This window comes from Salmo salar, unplaced genomic scaffold (assembly GCF_905237065.1).
Source record: "Salmo salar unplaced genomic scaffold, Ssal_v3.1, whole genome shotgun sequence".
NCBI lineage: Eukaryota > Metazoa > Chordata > Actinopteri > Salmoniformes > Salmonidae > Salmo > Salmo salar.
This window is the reverse complement of record NW_025548030.1, coordinates 117,338-139,438: the sequence shown is the minus strand read 5'-3', so window position 1 is coordinate 139,438 and position 22,101 is coordinate 117,338. Positions and strand designations below refer to the sequence as shown.

At 38.6% G+C, this 22,101-nt stretch overlaps 1 protein-coding gene across 1 annotated transcript; it reads right to left on the bottom strand.

Annotated features, from left to right (window-relative positions):
- Positions 1-302: 302 nt before the first annotated feature.
- Positions 303-11,970, bottom strand: LOC106591998 (zinc finger protein 239-like). The gene is made up of 2 exons (XM_045711876.1): positions 11,919-11,970; positions 303-1,534 (listed from the first exon to the last, which is right to left on the bottom strand). Exons 1-2 carry the CDS (start codon positions 11,968-11,970, stop codon positions 648-650), a joined length of 939 nt encoding a protein of 312 aa, XP_045567832.1. The 3' UTR covers positions 303-647.
- Between the last annotated feature and the right edge of the window lie 10,131 nt (positions 11,971-22,101).

Sequence of the window (22,101 nt, the reverse complement as noted above, 5' to 3'; positions counted from 1 at the left end):
ATGTCTACACTGTATTTCAGATCAATTTGATGTTATTTTAATGGACAAAAAATGGCTTTCTTTTAAAAACAAGGTTATTTCTAAGTGACCCCAAACTGTTGAACGGTAGTGTACATCTACATCCTCCCATGTTGCTGAACCACTGATCAATAACTCCCTATTACAGGAAAAAACACTATTTCCATTGGTTGTTAGTACTGTACTGACCTCTCGTCCTCTGTCTCTCTCGTACTCTGCCTTGTGTATTTATCTTCAAAATATTCTTATAGTCCCAACATAGAACCAAATAGACTTCCCAAAAATAATATGGCATTTACTTTATTTCACATTTATTTAATCAGATATGTCAATTGAGAACCAATACGCATTTACAATGACAATCTGAATGAAGAAATACTAATATCAATCTATTTAATAATTAACATGTTTGAAATATCCCAATGATATAGTGAACAACATTTAGGGGTTTACACCTGCATTCAATCAATCTTAAGTTCATAATCAAAACATTTTTTTTTTACTATTTTAATCCGATTTTCGACATGATCATGTCTTGAGCTGGGAAAAACATGTAGACCTATTTTTCAGTATGATTTCATTCATACAATATTATTTAATGTAGAATGAACAAAAACACAATTTCTCAATCAAAAACATAAGTCAGAACACAGCCTCTCTATTCTCTCATGTGATTTCAGGTCCTCTGACTGGGAAAATGTCTTTTCACAATGAGAGCAGTGGTATGTCTTCTCCTCCTGTGTATTAGTATGTTGGAAAGGCTTTTCTCCTGTGTGTGTTCTCTCATGCTTTTTCAAGCTCCCTAACCGGGTAAAACTCTTTTCACATCGGGAACATTTGTAAGGCTTTTCTCCTGAGTGTATTCTCTCATGCGCTTTCAGGCTCCCTCGATGGGTAAAACTATTTTCACAATTGGAACAGTGGTAAGGCTTTTCTCCTGTGTGTATTCTCTCATGCTCCTTCAGGCTCGCATACCACCTAAAATTCCTTCCACAGTGTGAACAGTGATAAGGCTTCTCTCCAGTGTGTCCCCTCTCATGTGTTTTCAGGCTCCCTAACTGAGTAAAACTCTTTACACAGTGGGAACAGTGGTACGGCTTCTCTCCAGAGTGTCTTCTCATATGTATTTTCAGGTTCCCTAACCCAGTAAATATCTTTCCACACTGAGAGCAGTGGTAGGTCTTCCTATCTTCTGTGTGTATTTCTTCATGTTGTTTCAGGTACCGTAACTGGGTAAACCTCTTTCCACACTGGGAACATTGGAAACTCTTTTCTCTTGTGTGTGTCCTCTCATGCTCTTTTAGGTTCCCTAACTTGGTAAAACTCTTTCCACAGTGGGAGCATTCGTAAGGGTTTTCTCCTGTATGCGTTCTCTCATGTACTTTCAGGTTCCTTAACCACTTAAAACTCTTTTCACACTGGGAACAGTGGTGTTGTCTCGCTGGTTTGGGCGTCTCTGGGTCTGGTTCCCCTAAAGGAGTCTCCCCGCTGTCAGAGTGAGAGTCTGGTCCCTCTCCTACCAAAGACAGAGTATTTAGTTAAATATTAAACAGAGAACTGAATTAAACCTCCATAAAATAAAACTGTCTTCCTGTGAGGCTAGATTCCTCAAAAACCTGAAGTCAGTTTTCAGAACATTACATAATTTAATAAAAACTTGGTGGCCGCCCTAATAATAATAATAATGTAGAACATAAAATCTAATCTTTCTCTCATGTTTATAGGCTGAGCAGAGCTCTACAATAGGGAAAGGGGGATACCTAGTCAACTGAATGGATTCAACTGAAATGTGTGTCCCGTATTTAACCCAACCCCTCTGAATCAGAGAGGTGTGGGGGCTGCCTTAATAGACAGCCACGTCAACGGCAGCCAGGGAACAGTGGGTTAACTTCCTTGCTCAGGGGCAGAATGACAGCGTTTTTACCTTGTCAGCTCGGGGATTTGATCCAGCAACCTTTCGGTTACTGGCTCCTACCTGCCAGGCTACATAATGTCGTATTTTAGGCTGAGCAGAGCTCTATAATAATAGATAATGTCAAGTTTATAGGCTGAGCAGAGCTCTATAATAATAGATAATGTCATGTTTATAGGCTGAGCAGAGCTGTATAATAATAGATAATGTCAAGTTTATAGGCTGAGCAGAGCTCTATAATAATAAATAATGTCATGTTTATAGGCTGATCAGAGCTCTATAATAATAGATAATGTCATGTTTATAGGCTGATCAGAGCTCTATAATAATAGATAATGTCATGTTTATAGGCTGATCAGAGCTCTATAATAATAGATCATGTTTATAGGCTGAGCAGAGCTCTATAATAATAGATAATGTCATGTTTATAGGCTGATCAGAGCTCTATAATAATAGATCATGTTTATAGGCTGAACAGAGCTCTTTAATAATAGATAATGTCATGTTATAGGCTGATCAGAGCTCTATAATAATAAATAATGTCATGTTATAGGCTGATCAGAGCTCTATAATAATAGATCATGTTATAGGCTGATCAGAGCTCTTTAATAATAGATAATGTAATGTTTATAGGCTGATCAGAGCTCTATAATAATAGATCATGTTTATAGGCTGATCAGAGCTCTATAATAATAGATAATGTCATGTTTATAGGCTGATCAGAGCTCTATAATAATAAATAATGTCATGTTATAGGCTGATCAGAGCTCTATAATAATAGATAATGTCATGTTTATAGGCTGATCAGAGCTCTATAATAATAGATAATGTCATGTTATAGGCTGATCAGAGCTGTATAATAATAGATAATGTCATGTTATAGGCTGATCAGAGCTGTATAATAATAGATAATGTCATGTTATAGGCTGATCAGAGCTCTATAATAATAGATAATGTCATGTTATAGGCTGAACAGAGCTCTATAATAATAGATAATGTCATGTTATAGGCTGATCAGAGCTCTATAATAATAGATCATGTTATAGGCTGATCAGAGCTCTATAATAATAGATAATGTCATGTTTATAGGCTGATCAGAGCTCTATAATAATAGATAATGTCATGTTATAGGCTGATCAGAGCTCTATAATAATAGATAATGTCATGTTATAGGCTGATCAGAGCTCTATAATAATAGATAATGTCATGTTATAGGCTGAACAGAGCTCTATAATAATAGATAATGTCATGTTATAGGCTGATCAGAGCTCTATAATAATAGATAATGTCATGTTATAGGCTGATCAGAGCTCTATAATAATAGATCATGTCATGTTATAGGCTGATCAGAGCTCTATAATAATAGATAATGTCATGTTATAGGCTGATCAGAGCTCTATAATAATAGATAATGTCATGTTATAGGCTGATCAGAGCTCTATAATAATAGATAATGTCATGTTTATAGGCTGATCAGAGCTCTATAATAATAGATCATGTTATAGGCTGAGCAGAGCTCTATAATAATAGATAATGTCATGTTATAGGCTGATCAGAGCTCTATAATAATAGATCATGTTTATAGGCTGATCAGAGCTCTATAATAATAGATAATGTCATGTTATAGGCTGTATTTGATCCAATGTAAATAACATTTTGTTGGTGTCCCACTTCATCTCTAAAGTAATAATTACCATACTTTCTAAATGATAATTCTTTAGTTCAGCCTTTCCTTGAAATGGCTATTTTATTTTATGTTTTTTTGTAGACTTACAAACGTTTGCTAATATGTTCAGTCTCCCCAAAACGCTTGTCCTTTTGCTAATATGTTCTGTCTCCCCATAACACATGTCCATTTCATGTCAATAATGCATCTTATTTTATGTATTTCTCCAACATTATTTAGAAATCTGCTTTTGTTGGTATACACACTCCACACAAGGCCTACAATAGACACACATCAAAAGTTTCATTTATAACTTGTTTGCCATTCTGTGAGACAATTAAGTTGTTATTTTGTGGTGGGAGGGACTCTGATGGTATACACATGTCACAGTTAAGCAATAAGACCAGAGGAAGTGTGGTATATGGCCAATATAGCACGGTTAAAGACTGTCCTTATGCACGACGCAACACAGAGTACCTGGATACAGCCCTTAGCCGTGGTATATTGGCCATCTATCACAATGAGGAAACCACTAGTTATGGATGTAGTATATCTGGTAATGAGGAAACCACTAGTTATGGATGTAGTATATCTGGTAATGAGGAAACCACTAGTTATGGATGTAGTATATCTGCTAATGAGGAAACCACTAGTTATGGATGTAGTATATCTGGTAATGAGGAAACCACTAGTTATGGATGTAGTATATCTGCTAATGAGGAAACCACTAGTTATGGATGTAGTATATCTGCTAATGAGGAAACCACTAGTTATGGATGTAGTATATCTGGTAATGAGGAAACCACTAGTTATGGATGTAGTATATCTGCTAATGAGGAAACCACTAGTTATGGATGTAGTATATCTGCTAATGAGGAAACCACTAGTTATGGATGTAGTATATCTGGTAATGAGGAAACCACTAGTTATGGATATAGTATATCTGGTAATGAGGAACCCACTAGTTATGGATGTAGTATATCTGGTAATGAGGAAACCACTAGTTATGGATGTAGTATATCTGCTAATGAGGAAACCACTAGTTATGGATGTAGTATATCTGCTAATGAGGAAACCACTAGTTATGGATGTAGTATATCTGGTAATGAGGAAACCACTAGTTATGGATGTAGTATATCTGGTAATGAGGAAACCACTAGTTATGGATGTAGTATATCTGGTAATGAGGAAACCACTAGTTATGGATGTAGTATATCTGCCTGGAGCAAAAAATAGTGCGCAAAGATTTTAGTTTTTCACAATGTATTCTGAATATTACAGCGCACTATTAGGACAAGATCAGGAGTGCTACTCAAGGAAACTCACATTAAGCTCTGTGTCTATTCACTAATTCACCACCGTGGGGGAAAACCCAGGGGAGTTCTCAGAGGCTGACAGCAAAAATAGCCTCCATTTGCAGGTTGCTTATGAGTGCATTTCACATTACTTTTGGATTATAATTGTAACGCTCGTTTGAATCTCCTGCTTAATATGTTTGTGTTATTGTCGCAAATCAACTGCTTTATACTTAAAAAACACTTCAACCAGTAAAATGCTCCTTGGCTAGCTTTTCCATCAGCCTGACAATGAGGGTTTGAACAGTAAGTGTTTAACAAACAATAACATAGTAGAGGTCGACCGATTATGATTTTTCAACGCCGGTACCGATTATTGGATGACCCCCCCAAAAAACATACCGATTAAATCGGCCGATTTTAAATATATATTTGTAATAATGAGAATTACAACAATACTGAATTAACACATTTATTTGAACTTAATATAATACATCAATAAAATCAATTTAGTCTCAAATAAATAATGAAACATGTTCCATTTGGTTTAAATAAATAATGAAACATGTTCCATTTGGTTTAAATAAATAATGAAACATGTTCCATTTGGTTTAAATAAATAATGAAACATGTTCCATTTGGTTTAAATAAATAATGAAACATGTTCCATTTGGTTAAAATAAATAATGAAACATGTTCCATAGTGCAAAAACACTGTGTTGGAGAAGAAAGTAAAAGTGCAATATGAGCCATGTAAAAAAGCTTTTAACATAACTATTTCTCTCTATATCATTTGAAATTCATATACATTTTTATTTATTTATTTAATTTATATATTTTCTTACCTTTTGTGGGTTAACTGCCTGTTCAGGGGCAGAACGACAGATTTGTACCTTGTCATCTCGGGGATTTGAACTTGCAACCTTTCAGTTACTAGTCCAACGTTCTAACCACTAGGCTACCCTGCCGCCCAGAATGTTCTTATAGGCACTTTAGTATTGCCAGCCTAATCTTGGGAGTTGACAGGCTTGAAGTCATAAACAGAGCTGTGCTTCAAGCATTGCGAAGAGCTACTGGCAAACGCAGGAAAGTGCTGTTTGAATGAATGTTTGAATGAATGCTTACAAGCCTGCTGCTGCCTACCACCACTCAGTCAGACTGCTCTATCAAAGATCAAATCATAGACTTAATTATAATATAATAAACACAGAAATACGAGCCTTAGGTCATATTCAATTTAATATCGCTCTTCACCGACCCAGGAAGGGGTGGGGCCAAACAGGTGTTGAAATACAATCATTCCCCAACTGACCCAAACAGACACTAAATGAAACGGCCCCTGGCAGACCACCCAGACCTGACCCCGCAAGATGCTTCAGTTGTCAATTTATTAATTGTCTTTTGTTTGAAACACTCCTGTCAATGTTGAGTAAGGACGCACACCTAATTACACATATAGAAGTAGGACTAGTCTACCTGGTTACACATATAGAAGTAGGACTAGTCTACCTGGTTACACATATAGAAGTAGGACTAGTCTACCTGGTTACACATATAGAAGTAGGACTAGTCTACCTGGTTACCCATATAGAAGTAGGACTAGTCTACCTGGTTACACATATAGAAGTAGGACTAGTCTACCTGATTACACATATAGAAGTAGGACTAGTCTACCTGGTTACACATATAGAAGTAGGACTAGTCTACCTGGTTACACATATAGAAGTAGGACTAGTCTACCTGGTTACACATATAGAAGTAGGACTAGTCTATCTGGTTACACATATAGAAGTAGGACTAGTCTACCTGGTTACACATATAGAAGTAGGACTAGTCTACCTGGTTACACATATAGAAGTAGGACTAGTCTACCTGGTTACCCATATAGAAGTAGGACTAGTCTACCTGGTTACACATATAGAAGTAGGACTAGTCTACCTGGTTACACATATAGAAGTAGGACTAGTCTACCTGGTTACCCATATAGAAGTAGGACTAGTCTACCTGGTTACACATATAGAAGTAGGACTAGTCTACCTGGTTACACATATAGAAGTAGGACTAGTCTACCTGGTTACACATATAGAAGTAGGACTAGTCTACCTGGTTACACATATAGAAGTAGGACTAGTCTACCTGGTTACACATATAGAAGTAGGACTAGTCTACCTGGTTACCCATATAGAAGTAGGACTAGTCTACCTGGTTACACATATAGAAGTAGGACTAGTCTACCTGGTTACCCATATAGAAGTAGGACTAGTCTACCTGGTTACACATATAGAAGTAGGACTAGTCTACCTGGTTACCCATATAGAAGTAGGACTAGTCTACCTGGTTACCCATATAGAAGTAGGACTAGTCTACCTGGTTACCCATATAGAAGTAGGACTAGTCTACCTGGTTACACATATAGAAGTAGGACTAGTCTACCTGGTTACCCATATAGAAGTAGGACTAGTCTACCTGGTTACCCATATAGAAGTAGGACTAGTCTACCTGGTTACCCATATAGAAGTAGGACTAGTCTACCTGGTTACACATATAGAAGTAGGACTAGTCTACCTGGTTACCCATATAGAAGTAGGACTAGTCTACCTGGTTACCCATATAGAAGTAGGACTAGTCTACCTGGTTACCCATATAGAAGTAGGACTAGTCTACCTGGTTACCCATATAGAAGTAGGACTAGTCTACCTGGTTACACATATAGAAGTAGGACTAGTCTACCTGGTTACACATATAGAAGTAGGACTAGTCTACCTGGTTACACATATAGAAGTAGGACTAGTCTACCTGGTTACCCATATAGAAGTAGGACTAGTCTACCTGGTTACACATATAGAAGTAGGATTAGTCTAATAGCCTACAGGTGTGTCTGTCCCAAACTCACTGGCGCAGGAAACTCTGTGGGCCCAGAATATTTTATACAATGTTGCAAGCTTGCCTTCTTCAGTTTCAGGCTACCCAGTTGATAGTAGATACAATGTTTCAAAATCATTGTAGACAGGCCATGTGCAGCCAATGTGATTTATAAGGTATTTATTTTGATCAGGATATTTTCTAACTGCAGTCTGCAATGTTTTTATTTGTTGGCTATTTTTACATAGTTGGCAATAAAAGTTACTTTTAGATTTGTATAATTTATATTTAGATTTAGATAGAATGTAGATTAATCACAGACAATGATTTTGAGATACTATTAGGAATTAAAATGAAACTGTTCCATGAAAATGAAAATATGAAAATCATAACTGGCACCAGATCAGTAGAAATGGTCAGATAAATTGGCACCAAATGGAAAAGGTTGCTGACTGCTGGTGTAGTCTATTACCAGAAACTATAGGAGCATAACGACTGCTGGTGTAGCCTATTACCAGAAACTATAGGAGCACAACGACTGCTGGTGTAGCCTATTACCAGAAACTATAGGAGCATAACGACTGCTGGTGTAGTCTATTACCAGAAACTATAGGAGCATAACGACTGTAGTCTATTACCAGAAACTATAGGAGCATAACGACTGCTGGTGTAGCCTATTACCAGAAACTATTGGAGCACAACGACTGCTGGTGTAGCCTATTACCAGAAACTATAGGAGCATAACGACTGCTGGTGTAGTCTATTACCAGAAACTATTGGAGCACAACGACTGCTGGTGTAGCCTATTACCAGAAACTATAGGAGCATAACGACTGCTGGTGTAGTCTATTACCAGAAACTATTGGAGCACAACGACTGCTGGTGTAGCCTATTACCAGAAACTATAGGAGCATAATGACTGCTGGTGTAGCCTATTACCAGAAACTATAGGAGCATAACGACTGCTGGTGTAGCCTATTACCAGAAACTATAGGAGCATAACGACTGCTGGTGTAGTCTATTACCAGAAACTATAGGAGCATAACGACTGCTGGTGTAGCCTATTACCAGAAACTATAGGAGCATAACGACTGCTGGTGTAGTCTATTACCAGAAACTATAGGAGCATAACGACTGCTGGTGTAGTCTATTACCAGAAACTATAGGAGCATAACAACTGCTGGTGTAGCCTATTACCAGAAACTATAGGAGCATAACAACTGCTGGTGTAGCCTATTACCAGAAACTATAGGAGCTTTGTGGGCTATACTCGGCCTTGTCTTCGGACGGTAAGTTGGTGGTTGTAGACATCCCTCTAGTGGTGTGGGGGCTGTGCTTTGGCAAAGCGGGTGGGGTTATATCCTGCCTGTTTGGCCCTGTCCGGGGGTATCATCGGATGGGGCCACAGTGTCTTCTGATCCCTCCTGTCTCAGCCTCCAGTACTTATGCTGCAGTAGTTTATGTGTCGGGGGGCTAGGGTCAGTCTGTTACATCTGGAGTATTCTCTTGTCTTATCCGGTGTCCTGTGTGAATGTAAATATGCTCTCTCTAATTCTCTCTTTCTCTCTTTCTTTCTTTCTCTCGGAGGACCTGAGCCCTAGGACCATGCCTCAGGACTACCTGGCATGATGACTCCTTGCTGTCCCCAGTCCACCTGGCCATGCTGCTGCTCCAGTTTCAACTGTTCTGCCTGCGGCTATGGAACCCTGACCTGTTCACCGGACGTGCTTGTTGCACCCTCGGCAACTACTATGATTATTATTATTTGACCATGCTGGTCATTTATGAACATTTTAACATCTTGACCATGTTCTGTTATAATATCCACCCGGCACAGCCAGAAGAGGACTGGCCACCCCTCATAGCCTGGTTCCTCTCTAGGTTTCTTCCTAGGTTTTGGCCTTTCTAGGGAGTTTTTCCTAGGGAGTTTTTCCTAGCCACCGTGCTTCTTTCACATGCATTGCTTGCTGTTTGGGGTTTTAGGCTGGGTTTCTGTACAGCACTTTGAGATTTCAGCTGATGTACAAAGGGCTATATAAATAAATCTGATTTGATGATAACGACTGCTGGTGTAGCCTATTACCAGAAACTATAGGAGCATAACGACTGCTGGTGTAGCCTATTACCAGAAACTATAGGAGCATAACGACTGCTGGTGTAGACTATTACCAGAAACTATAGGAGCATAACGACTGCTGGTGTAGACTATTACCAGAAACTATAGCTTAACGACTGCTGGTGTAGCCTATTACCAGAAACTATAGGAGCATAACGACTGCTGGTGTAGCCTATTACCAGAAACTATAGGAGCATAACGACTGCTGGTGTAGACTATTACCAGAAACTATAGCTTAACGACTGCTGGTGTAGCCTATTACCAGAAACTATAGGAGCATAACGACTGCTGGTGTAGCCTATTACCAGAAACTTTAGGAGCAGAACATCAGAATGTACGAAGGCCAGCAGCAGCAGGAGGAGTAGGCTAAGGAAGAGGTTTTTCTGATGGTTAGGCTATCTTGTTTCAGAGGGGTGTCATCAATAGCCCATAATGACAAAGTGAAAACAGGTAAAAAACAGAAATACCTTATTTACTGAAGTATTCAGACCCTTTGCTATGAGACTCGAAATTGCTTTCAGGTGCATCTTGTTTCCATTAATCATCCTTGAGATGTATCTACAACTTGTTCGGAGTCCACCTGTGGGAAATTCAATTCATTGGATATGATTTGGAAGGCACACACCTGTCTATATAACGTCCCAGAGTTGACAGTGCATGTCAGAGCAAAAACCAAGCCATGAGGTCGAAGGAACTGTCCGTAGAGCTCCAGGACAAGCTTGTGTCGAGGCACAGATCTGGGGAAGGGTACCAAAAACAAATTCTGCAGCATTGAAGGTCCCCAAGAACACAGTGACCTCCATCATTCTTAAATGGAATACTCTTCCTAGAGCTGGTCACCAGGCCAAACTGAGCAATTGGGGGAGAAGGGCCTCGGTCAGGGAGGTGACCACAAACCTGATGGTCACTCTGACAGAGCTCCAGAGTTCCTCTGTGGAGATGGGAGAACCTTCCAGAAGGACAACCATCTCTGCAGCACTCCACCAACCAGACCTTTATGGTAGAGAGGCCAGACAGAAGCCACTCCTCAGTATAAAGCATATGACAGCCTGCTTGGAGTTTGACAAAAGGCACCTTAAGGACTCTAAGACCATGAGAAACAAGATTCTCTGGCTTAATGAAACCAAGATTGAACTCATTGGCCTGAATGCCAAGAGTCAGGTCTGGAGGAAACCTGGCACCATCCCTACGGTGAAGCATGGTGGTGGCAGCATCATGCTGTCGGGATGTTTTTCAGCAGCAGGGACTGGGAGACTAGTCCGGAAAGTATTATGTGAAATTATTTTGATGTGATATTTAAATATTGTGTGAAATTATTCTGAATTGATATGAAAGTATATGTGAAATTATTTTGATGTGATATGAAAGTACAGCAATTTATGTTTCTAGAAACGTATTGCAATTGAGAATCGATTCACATCTTGATGGAATATTTGGCTATTTTACCTGAACAGAGCCAGTCTACCTCTGAAAATAACATACAGTCCTTGGACCTTGAGGAGTAACGGGGGCAGCAATCAGCAGTAGAAACAATAACAAAGCGTACTCCCTGCCCGTTTCGGTAAAAAGCTGAGGGATGGAGCTGGAGAAATGTAACCATCCATGATATCAACATTCTAGTTTTAACCATGTTTTGAGGATATACAGTGTTTGTTTATATTTACTGACAAACATTGGAGTAAAAAAAGCTTATTTTGGGTTCTGATGGGGTATGACAGTTGAACTAAGCTCATGAGGCATTTATAAGTGATTTCTTCAAGAAACAGATGGGTACATATCATTAATGTATAAGTCCCAAAATGGATGTAACAACTGCTGATTGCCCCTTTAAGAGAACATCTTGGGCTAATCTAATAGGAGATATTGAGGACTACAGTATTTCAGGCATTGTCATTGGATGCATTTGATCAATTGTTAACGTTTTGTTGATGGTCCACTCTTGATGTTCTACACGTTACAGTGAAGCTTCAGCCATTCCTACAGAACAACATTAAAGTGTAGAACCCCTTTACTGCATATTGGTTCAACGACTGCAGAGACGGTACTTACTGGTGTTAAACAGATCTCCAACCTCCTCTTCTTCCTCCAATGTGACAGTCATCTCCCCCTCCTCCTCTTTCACTCCAAAAACTGCATCCTCCTCTTTCTCTTCCGCCTCTTCTTTTACCGTAACATCCTCCTCCTCTTTCACTCTGAACGCCTCTTCCTCTTCTTTCACTGTAACGTCTTTCTCTTCTTCTTTCACTGTAACAGCCTCACCCTCTACTTGTTTTTGTACTGTAACATCCTTCTCTTCCTCCTCCTCTTTGACGAGAGCTTCTTTCTCCGTCCAGCAGACCTCCTCTTCTTTAGCAGGAGGAGAGTAGCTTAGAGAACTCATGGTCGGGGATGTTAGCTAGTTAGCGTTAGCGACTAGCCTAGTTCTAAGCTAACTTAGCAAACCAGCTAGCTGACAAACAACGTAAATATATCATTAAATGGGCCAACAAGTACATACGACAGAAGTGTGTTTAATACACAGCGACTAATATACACCAAAACAGTGTAAAGAGCGTGAATGTTGTAGCTATGTTTGTTAGAAAGCTACCGAGGTGTCTGACTAGCTGTTGTTGTTGAAGGAGCGTCCCGTCCACTAGATTATACGTCACACTGGCAGCATCGCCTGAACCTAAAAGACGCACATCGCCATCTGCTGACTGGAGGGCAACGCAGTTGAGGAACCAAACGTTTATTTTTCATTTATTTCATAAACGTTAAATATTATACTAAGTCGTTCAAAGAGAAGCATGTGTTGATTGATTCGTTTTTAATGAGTGAGAATTTAAAACAAACTTTACACCCACTACATATTTGCATTGAACCATACTTCTGACATGGATCATTTTGACCCCAGAGGCATATCTTTTATCATAGCCAAAATGTAGTTTATTCAATTCTTAATGACTTTGTCAATCAACTTGTTCTTAATAAATCTAAATCATGGTTTAGTGTTTCTATATCAATATGGACTTTTAACAAATTCAAATCCTTTGGAGTCATTTTGACTCCAGCCAAAAGCATCTTTGATAAATAGGACGTTTATTTCAAATCAAAATCACATTTTATTGGTCACATACACGTGTTTAGCAGATATTATTGTGGGTGTAGTGAAATGCTTGTGTTTCTAGCTGCGACAGTGCAGTAATATCTAACAAGTAATATCTAACAATTTCACAACATAGACCCAATACACACAAATCTAAGTATTTGAATCTAGGTTTCTCTGTAGACATGATCCATCCCACCAGAGGGTGGAGGGGCACCTGTATCAGTGGTTTTGACCAGATAGACACCTGCAGACACACAGTATAGTGCCTCCCATGTACTCTCCTAAGATTGGACTCTTCTATACCACGTATCACATGACTGTGTACAAAACTGCAAGGGGTATACAGTGCATTCATTAAGTATTCAGACCCCTTCACTTTTTAAACATTTAGTTACATTACAGCCTTATTCTAAAGTTGAATAATTTCATAATTGAATAATCAATACCCCATAATGCCATCACAATAACCCATAATGAGAAAACAAAATCATTTTTAAAAACATTTTTCCAAATGTATTTACTTAAGTATTCAGACCCTTTGCTATGAGACTCGAAATTGAGCTCAGATGCATCCTGATTCAATTGATCTTCCTTGAAATGTTTCTACAACTTGATTGGAGTCCACTTGTGGTAAATTCAATTGATTAGACATGATTAGGAAAGGCACACAACTGTCTATATAAGATCCCACAGTTTACAGTGCATGTCAGAACAAAAACCGAGCCATGAGGTCAAAGGAATTGTCCATATTGCTCTGAGACAGGATTGTGTCGAGGCACAGATCTGGGAAAGGGTACCAAAAAATGTCTTCAGCATTGAAGGTCCCCAAGAACACAGTGGCCTCCATCATTCTTATATGGAAGAAGTTTGGAACCACCAAGATTCTTCCTAGAGCTGGCCGCCTGGCCAAACTGAGCAATCTGGGGAGAAGGGCCTTGGTCAAGGAGGTGACCAAGAACCCGATGTTCACTCCAGAGTTCCTCTGTGGAGATGGGAGAACCTTCCAGAAGGACAACCATCTCTGCAGCACTCCAGCAAACAGGCCTTAATGTAGCAATGATTAAATTGTCAAAATGTATTTCAATGGACAATTCAGTGAACTGTTCTGTGAAAGGTGTTGGCTAGAGATGACATGCAGGAGCTTGCAGGGATTTGTAGTCTTGCATGTCGTCTACTTTGATGCTAATTAGCTTTTTCGAATCCGAGAGAAAAGAGACAGAAATATATTGATACAAGTATTTGTAATGGATCCCCATTAGTTCCTGCCAAGGCAGCAGCTACTCTTCCTGGGGTTTATAATGGATCTTCATTAGTTCCTGCCAAGTAAGGTCGGGGAGCATGCCAGCCTGCCTGAACCGCCCCTGAACTAACAGGTATAAATGATGGGTTATGAACTAACAGGTATAAATGATGGGTTATGAATTAACAGGTATAAATGATGGGTTATGAATTAACAGGTATAAATGATGGGTTATGAACTAACAGGTATAAATGATGGGTTATGAATTAACAGGTATAAATGATGGGTTATGAACTAACAGGTATAAATGATGGGTTATGAACTAACAGGTATAAATGATGGGTTATGAACTAACAGGTATAAATGATGGGTTATGAACTAACAGGTATAAATGATGGGTTATGAACTAACAGGTATAAATGATGGGTTATGAACTAACAGGTATAAATGATGGGTTTTGAATTAACACATCCCCTGCGAGCCCAGGCATTTCAATACATTCAGGATTTCTTACGGTCCATGTGCAATGTATATGGTTATCTCTGTCTCTCTCTCCATCTCTTCTTTAACAAGCAGCCATGTTGTTGTCATTCCACTAGGGACCTGTTTTCAGCTTTTTAAGTCTCCAGTCAATAACCGGTGTACTGGAACGATCCCTCTACACCCTTTACACATGTACTGTACTGGGATTATCCCTCTACACCCTTTACACATGTACTGCACTGGGATTATCCCTCTACACCCTTTACACATGTACTGCACTGGGATTATCCCTCTACACCCTTTACACATGTACTGCACTGGGATTATCCCTCAACACCCTTTACACATGTACTGCACTGGGATTATCCCTCTACACCCTTTACACATGTACTGTACTGGGATTATCCCTCAACACCCTTTACACATGTACTGCACTGGAAATATCCCTCTACACCCTTTACACATGTACTGTACTGGGATTATCCCTCTACACCCTTTACACATGTACTGTACTGGGATTATCCCTCAACACCCTTTACACATGTACTGCACTGGAATTATCCCTCAACACCCTTTACACATGTACTGCACTGGGATTATCCCTCAACACCCTTTACACATGTACTGCACTGGGATTATCCCTTTACACATGTACTGCACTGGGATTATCCCTCAACACCCTTTACACATGTACTGCACTGGGATTATCCCTTTACACATGTACTGCACTGGGATTATCCCTCTACACCCTTTACACATGTACTGCACTGGAATTATCCCTCTACACCCTTTACACATGTACTGCACTGGAATTATCCCTCAACACCCTTTACACATGTACTGCACTGGGATTATCCCTTTACACATGTACTGCACTGGAATTATCCCTCTACACCCTTTACACATGTACTGCACTGGAATTATCCCTCAACACCCTTTACACATGTACTGCACTGGGATTATCCCTTTACACATGTACTGCACTGGGATTATCCCTCTACACCCTTTACACATGTACTGCACTGGAATTATCCCTCTACACCCTTTACACATGTACTGCACTGGAATTATCTCTCTATACATGTACTGCACTCAGGGTACAATTACATGAAATTTTCTCAAGAGCAATTCCTGAGGGGGACACCAAAAGTAGTGCTGTAACACATAGCCTACATTGTAATATGGTAAATGTATATTGAGGAACCAAAGAAATAAGGTGTTTGCCGTACTCCTAACTACCGGTACCCAAAACTACACAACTAATCACAACAGCAATACCATTGCCTTTAACAAATCTTAGTTCAGTCACCAGTTTAAGTTGAGAGTGGGGGTATCCATGGCATTTTCCAATTATGTTCCTATTTTACTAGTCCAAAAAATTGAGAACCTTTCATAATGTTGCCAAACAAAGACTCAACAAACTTACCTGAGACTCCCCTGCCAGTCTGTCCCTGCATATCTGTCCCCAACTCTGCTGTCTGTGTGCCATCTGTTGCCTGCTCTGCTTAATGACATCATTGTGAAACATTTCCATTAGAATTTCATTTCTTTCTTATGAACTTTTTATCAACTAGTCTTTGAGATATTAGGCTACTAGGGATCTTACTATGCGTTTTGGTGTACTGAAAAATACTCTGATGTCCGTCTTTTATTTTTCTGCCATTTTTCTACCTGGCTGGCTGGCTGGCTGGCTACACACACACACAGTGTGTAGGTTATTTACAGTAGGAGATGGGCTTCTATCATCTTCTATCATTCTATTTGGGCTTCGATCTAAAAGGTAGATAGCAAATGTGAAACGGATTGCAGTGACAAGAGTTGACAGCTGTATGAGTTCACCATTTACACAACATATGCTGCAACCTTTTGTAATTTTAATAGTTTGTTTCATATTTGCTGGCTTCCAACAATAGCTGAATTTGCAAAGCAAGCGAGCACCAATTCAGTTTCAGTGGTGTTTGCTATAATCTTTGCTACCCGGGTTAAATAAAGGTGAAGTAAAATAAATAAATAAAAGTTCCCTTGCGACAATTTAGCTTTTGCAACGAGACCATTAAATATAGTTAAGACAATGGTAGAAGAGAGTGTAGTTCAGTTAAGTTTAAACTTCAGTTTATCGCTAACCTTATCACAGGGACTTCGAAGCACTAACTTACATCATCTGCATGCTGATCTTGGAATAAATTGGCCGATAGCAAAGATTCCATCTTTGACGCGCACATAAATGGAATAGGTACTAGCTAGCTTAATAGTTAATATTTGCGCACTAGCTCTGCATATTCAGCTAGTGTGTGTGCGCGATTGACTGGATGAACCTCACGTCAGTTACGTGCATTGAGTGCCTTTCAGACAGTAGACACGACCCCTCTGTTACCTTGCCAACTAAGGAACTGGCAGTGGATCAAACCATTGTGAGGCAAAGGGTGGGGGTCGCAATCTTTTGAAACTTAAAAATGCGCTATTAAGTGTCTATAATCAGCACAATTGCTTTCATTGCGTATTATTAATATTATTTAAATTACATAGTTATGTTTCAGTGATATATTGGGGGGACAAATCATATTTTTTCCCAGGATGGGGGGAGTCGTGTCCCCCCGTCCCCCCTTGGGATTTCCGCCCCTGACTGCACTGGAATTATCCCTCTTCAGTTAGAAGCACTCCCTTTAAGAGTGTGCTCCTAATCTCAGCTCGTTGCCTGTATAAAAGACACCTGGGAGCCAGAAATCTTTCTGATTGAGAGGGGGTCAAATACTTATTTCCCTCACTAAAATGCAAATAATTTTATAACATTTTTGACATGCATTTTTTGTTGTTATTCTGTCTCTCACTGTTCAAATAAACCTACTATTAAATTATAGACTGATCATTTCTTTGTAAGTGGGAAAATGTACAAAATCAGCAGGGGATCAAATACTTTTTTCCCCCACTGTACATCTACATGATGTATTGTTACACCATGTAGGAGCAGTATAGACCTAGTCTGTTCATTATATACTACATGATGTATTGTTACACCAAAATAAGGGAAATTATATTATTTTATACTAATACAATTGCTCAGAGAAAGAGATTTAGTTTAACATGTAATTCTCAAAATGTAGGGGTCTGAATTATTGCTACCCATGTTTTCAATACTCCAGCACCCTCCCCTTGGGAGGATAATGACACTGAAATGTTTAATGAGATTAGAGAACACATTGGGTGGGATCTTAGACCATTCCTCCATACAGAATCTCTCCAGGTCTTTGATTTATTTAGTCTGTCTTATGGACTGCCCTGTTCAATTCAAACCATAAGTTTTCAATGGAGTTCAAGTCTGAAGACTGAGATGGCCATTGAAAATGTTGATTTTGTGCCCAATTAACCATTTCTTTGTGGATGTTGATGTGTCTTGCTGGAAGATCCACTTATGGCCAAGTCTCAGCCTCCTAGCAGAGAGGTAACCAGCTTTTGGGCTAAAATATCCTGGTAGTGGGTAAAGTTTATTTATTTATTTTATACAGTAATTTTAGCTCATATTTATCAAGGGTATCAATAACTAGGTGCTTATTTTGATATCTAGTTATTTGACTGAATCAGAAATACAGATGTGGAGTAGAGGTTAAGTTTGTTTTAAATTCTCATAAAAAACTGAACTAATCAAACAACACTTGTTGCTCTTTGTACGTGTTGATATAATATTCATATTTAATGGAGAGGAAAAAAACGTTTCCCTAAACTGCTTTATAATATTATAATTCAATGAAGAATAAAAATAGTTTTCCCTCCTCAACTGCGTTTCCTCCCTCCAGACAGCAGATGGCGATATGTGTCTTTCAGGCGATGTTTCTAGTGTGACGTATAATCTAGTGGACGGAACTCTTCTTCAACAACTGCAGCCACCTCGGTAGCTCGCTAGCCGACAAAGTCGGCACAATCAAGTTCTTTAGACAATTTCGTGGTTTAATTGCCATTTTGCTTTAAACATACTTATGTGGAAACAACTAGCTACCCCATTAAATTTAATATTTACGTTGTAAGTCAACTAGCTGGCTGGTTAAATTAGCACTAGTCTAGTCGCTAATGCTAACTAGCTATTATCTCCGACCATGAGTTCACTAAGCTACTCTCCTGCTAAAGAAGAGGAGGTCTGCTGGACGGAGAAAGAAGCTCTCGTCAAAGAGGAGGAGGAAGAGGAGGCTGTTACAATACAAAAACAAGTAGAGGGTGAAGCTGTTACAGTGAAAGAAGAAGAGAAAGACGTTACAGTGAAAGAAGAGGAAGACGCCTTCAGAGTGAAAGAGGAGGAGGATGTTACTGTGAAAGAAGAGGAGGAAGATGCAGTTTTTGGAGTGGAGGATGAAGTGAAAGAAGATGAAGACGTTTTTGAAATTAAGGCTGAAGAGGGGTCAATTACTGTCAATGATGAAGAGAAGACTGGAGAACTGATTAACACCAGTAAATACAGTGAGTACTATCTAATAAAACAGGGACATTGATCTGATTAACACCAGTAAATACAGTGAGTACTATCTAATAAAACAGGGACATTGATCTGATTAACACCAGTAAATACAGTGAGTACTATCTAATAAAACAGGGACATTGATCTGATTAACACCAGTAAATACAGTGAGTACTATCTTATAAAACAGGGACATTGATCTGATTAACACCAGTAAATACAGTGAGTACTATCTTATAAAACAGGGACATTGATCTGATTAACACCAGTAAATACAGTGAGTACTATCTAAAAAACAGGGACATTGATCTGATTAACACCAGTAAATACAGTGAGTACTATCTAATAAAACAGGGACATTGATCTGATTAACACCAGTAAATACAGTGAGTACTATCTAATAAAACAGGGACATTGATCTGATTAACACCAGTAAATACAGTGAGTACTATCTTATAAAACAGGGACATTGATCTGATTAACACCAGTAAATACAGTGAGTACTATCTTATAAAACAGGGACATTGATCTGATTAACACCAGTAAATACAGTGAGTACTATCTAATAAAACAGGGACATTGATCTGATTAACACCAGTAAATACAGTGAGTACTATCTAATAAAACAGGGACATTGATCTGATTAACACCAGTAAATACAATGAGTACTATCTTATAAAACAGGGACATTGATCTGATTAACACCAGTAAATACAGTGAGTACTATCTAATAAAACAGGGACATTGATCTGATTAACACCAGTAAATACAGTGAGTACTATCTAATAAAACAGGGACATTGATCTGATTAACACCAGTAAATACAGTGAGTACTATCTAATAAAACAGGGACATTGATCTGATTAACACCAGTAAATACAGTGAGTACTATCTTATAAAACAGGGACATTGATCTGATTAACACCAGTAAATACAATGAGTACTATCTTATAAAACAGGGACATTGATCTGATTAACACCAGTAAATACAGTGAGTACTATCTAATAAAACAGGGACATTGATCTGATTAACACCAGTAAATACAGTGAGTACTATCTAATAAAACAGGGACATTGATCTGATTAACACCAGTAAATACAGTGAGTACTATCTAATAAAACAGGGACATTGATCTGATTAACACCAGTAAATACAGTGAGTACTATCTTATAAAACAGGGACATTGATCTGATTAACACCAGTAAATACAGTGAGTACTATCTAATAAAACAGGGACACAAACCATTTTGAGAACTTGTTCTCAACTGGCCTACCTGGTTAAATAAAGGTAATATATATATAGTAACTTTATTGACAACACCCAAATGGATACGGTCATTAATGTGGTTCTTCAATAATTACACATAATTCATAATACTGTAGCTGTTTAGTTACAGTCACATGTTCAACTATCATCAGCTGATCCAGGAAATCATTTTCTGAATGACAGTCACATGACAAACATCAGGACATGCAACAACAACCAAAGTGCTTCTTCATTCATTACTCTGGTAAAGACAGTTATGCCGTGCTCCACGTTGGATCCAACATCCCTAACAAATTGATGTTTATAATGTGTTATTGTCTGCTTGATTTACTGTAGGGTCTCGTTAGTCCGTTTGGAAACAGAGATACTTAGCTCATCATGTGTAGAGAACTGTTCCTTGATGGATAGGCTATTGTACAACACACAGAGATATTTTCCTATATTTGTTGTTAGGTGAAGTTATGGGTCCTACAGTAGGTCTATGTTATTGTTAGGTGAAGTTATGGGTCCTACAGTAGGTCTATGTTATTGTTATGGGTCCTAGAGGACACTATGTATGTCATGCAACAACAACCAAAGTGCTTCGTTCATTACATAGGTATGTTTGTTGTTAGGTGAAGTTATGGGCCAATTTGGCAAACAGTGTACAAACCCTCATTGTCAGGCTGATGGAAAAGCCAAAGAGCATTTTACTGGTTGAAGTGTTTTTTACGTACAAAGTGGTTGATTTGTGATGATGACACAAACATTATATTAAGCAGGACATTCAAACGAGCCTTACAATTATAATCCAAAGTAGTGTGAAATGAACTCATAAGCAACCTGGTAATGGAGGTTACTCCCCTGAGTTTCCCCCATTCACATTCAGAATACATTGTGAAAAACTAAAATCTTTGCTAACCATTTCAGATATACTACATCCATAACTAGTGGTTTCCTCATTACCAGATATACTACATCCATAACTAGTGGTTTCCTCATTACCAGATATACTACATCCATAACTAGTGGTTTCCTCATTACCAGATATACTACATCCATAACTAGTGGTTTCCTCATTAGCAGATATACTACATCCATAACTAGTGGTTTCCTCATTACCAGATATACTACATCCATAACTAGTGGTTTCCTCATTACCAGATATACTACATCCATAACTAGTGGTTTCCTCATTACCAGATATACTACATCCATAACTAGTGGTTTCCTCATTACCAGATATACTACATCCATAACTAGTGGTTTCCTCATTACCAGATATACTACATCCATAACTAGTGGTTTCCTCATTACCAGATATACTACATCCATAACTAGTGGTTTCCTCATTACCAGATATACTACATCCATAACTAGTGGTTTCCTCATGACCAGATATACTACATCCATAACTAGTGGTTTCCTCATTACCAGATATACTACATCCATAACTAGTGGTTTCCTCATTACCAGATATACTATATCCATAACTAGTGGTTTCCTCATTAGCAGATATACTACATCCATAACTATCGGTTTCCTCATTACCAGATATACTACATCCATAACTAGTGGTTTCCTCATTAGCAGATATACTACATCCATAACTAGTGGTTTGCTCATTAGCAGATATACTACATCCGTAACTATCGGTTTCCTCATTACCAGATATACTACATCCATAACTAGTGGTTTCCTCATTACCAGATATACTACATCCATAACTA

What these genes read in the sequence shown, in the direction of transcription:
- LOC106591998 (XM_045711876.1), bottom strand. Translation starts at nt 11,970, where the DNA reads ATGACTGTCACATTGGAGGAAGAAGAGGAGGTTGGAGATCTGTTTAAC. An exon ending in TGGAGATCTGTTTAACACCA is followed by an intron (nt 1,535 to 11,918) that starts GTAAGTACCGTC and finishes TGTCTTTGGTAG; the next exon opens with GAGAGGGACCAGACTCTCAC.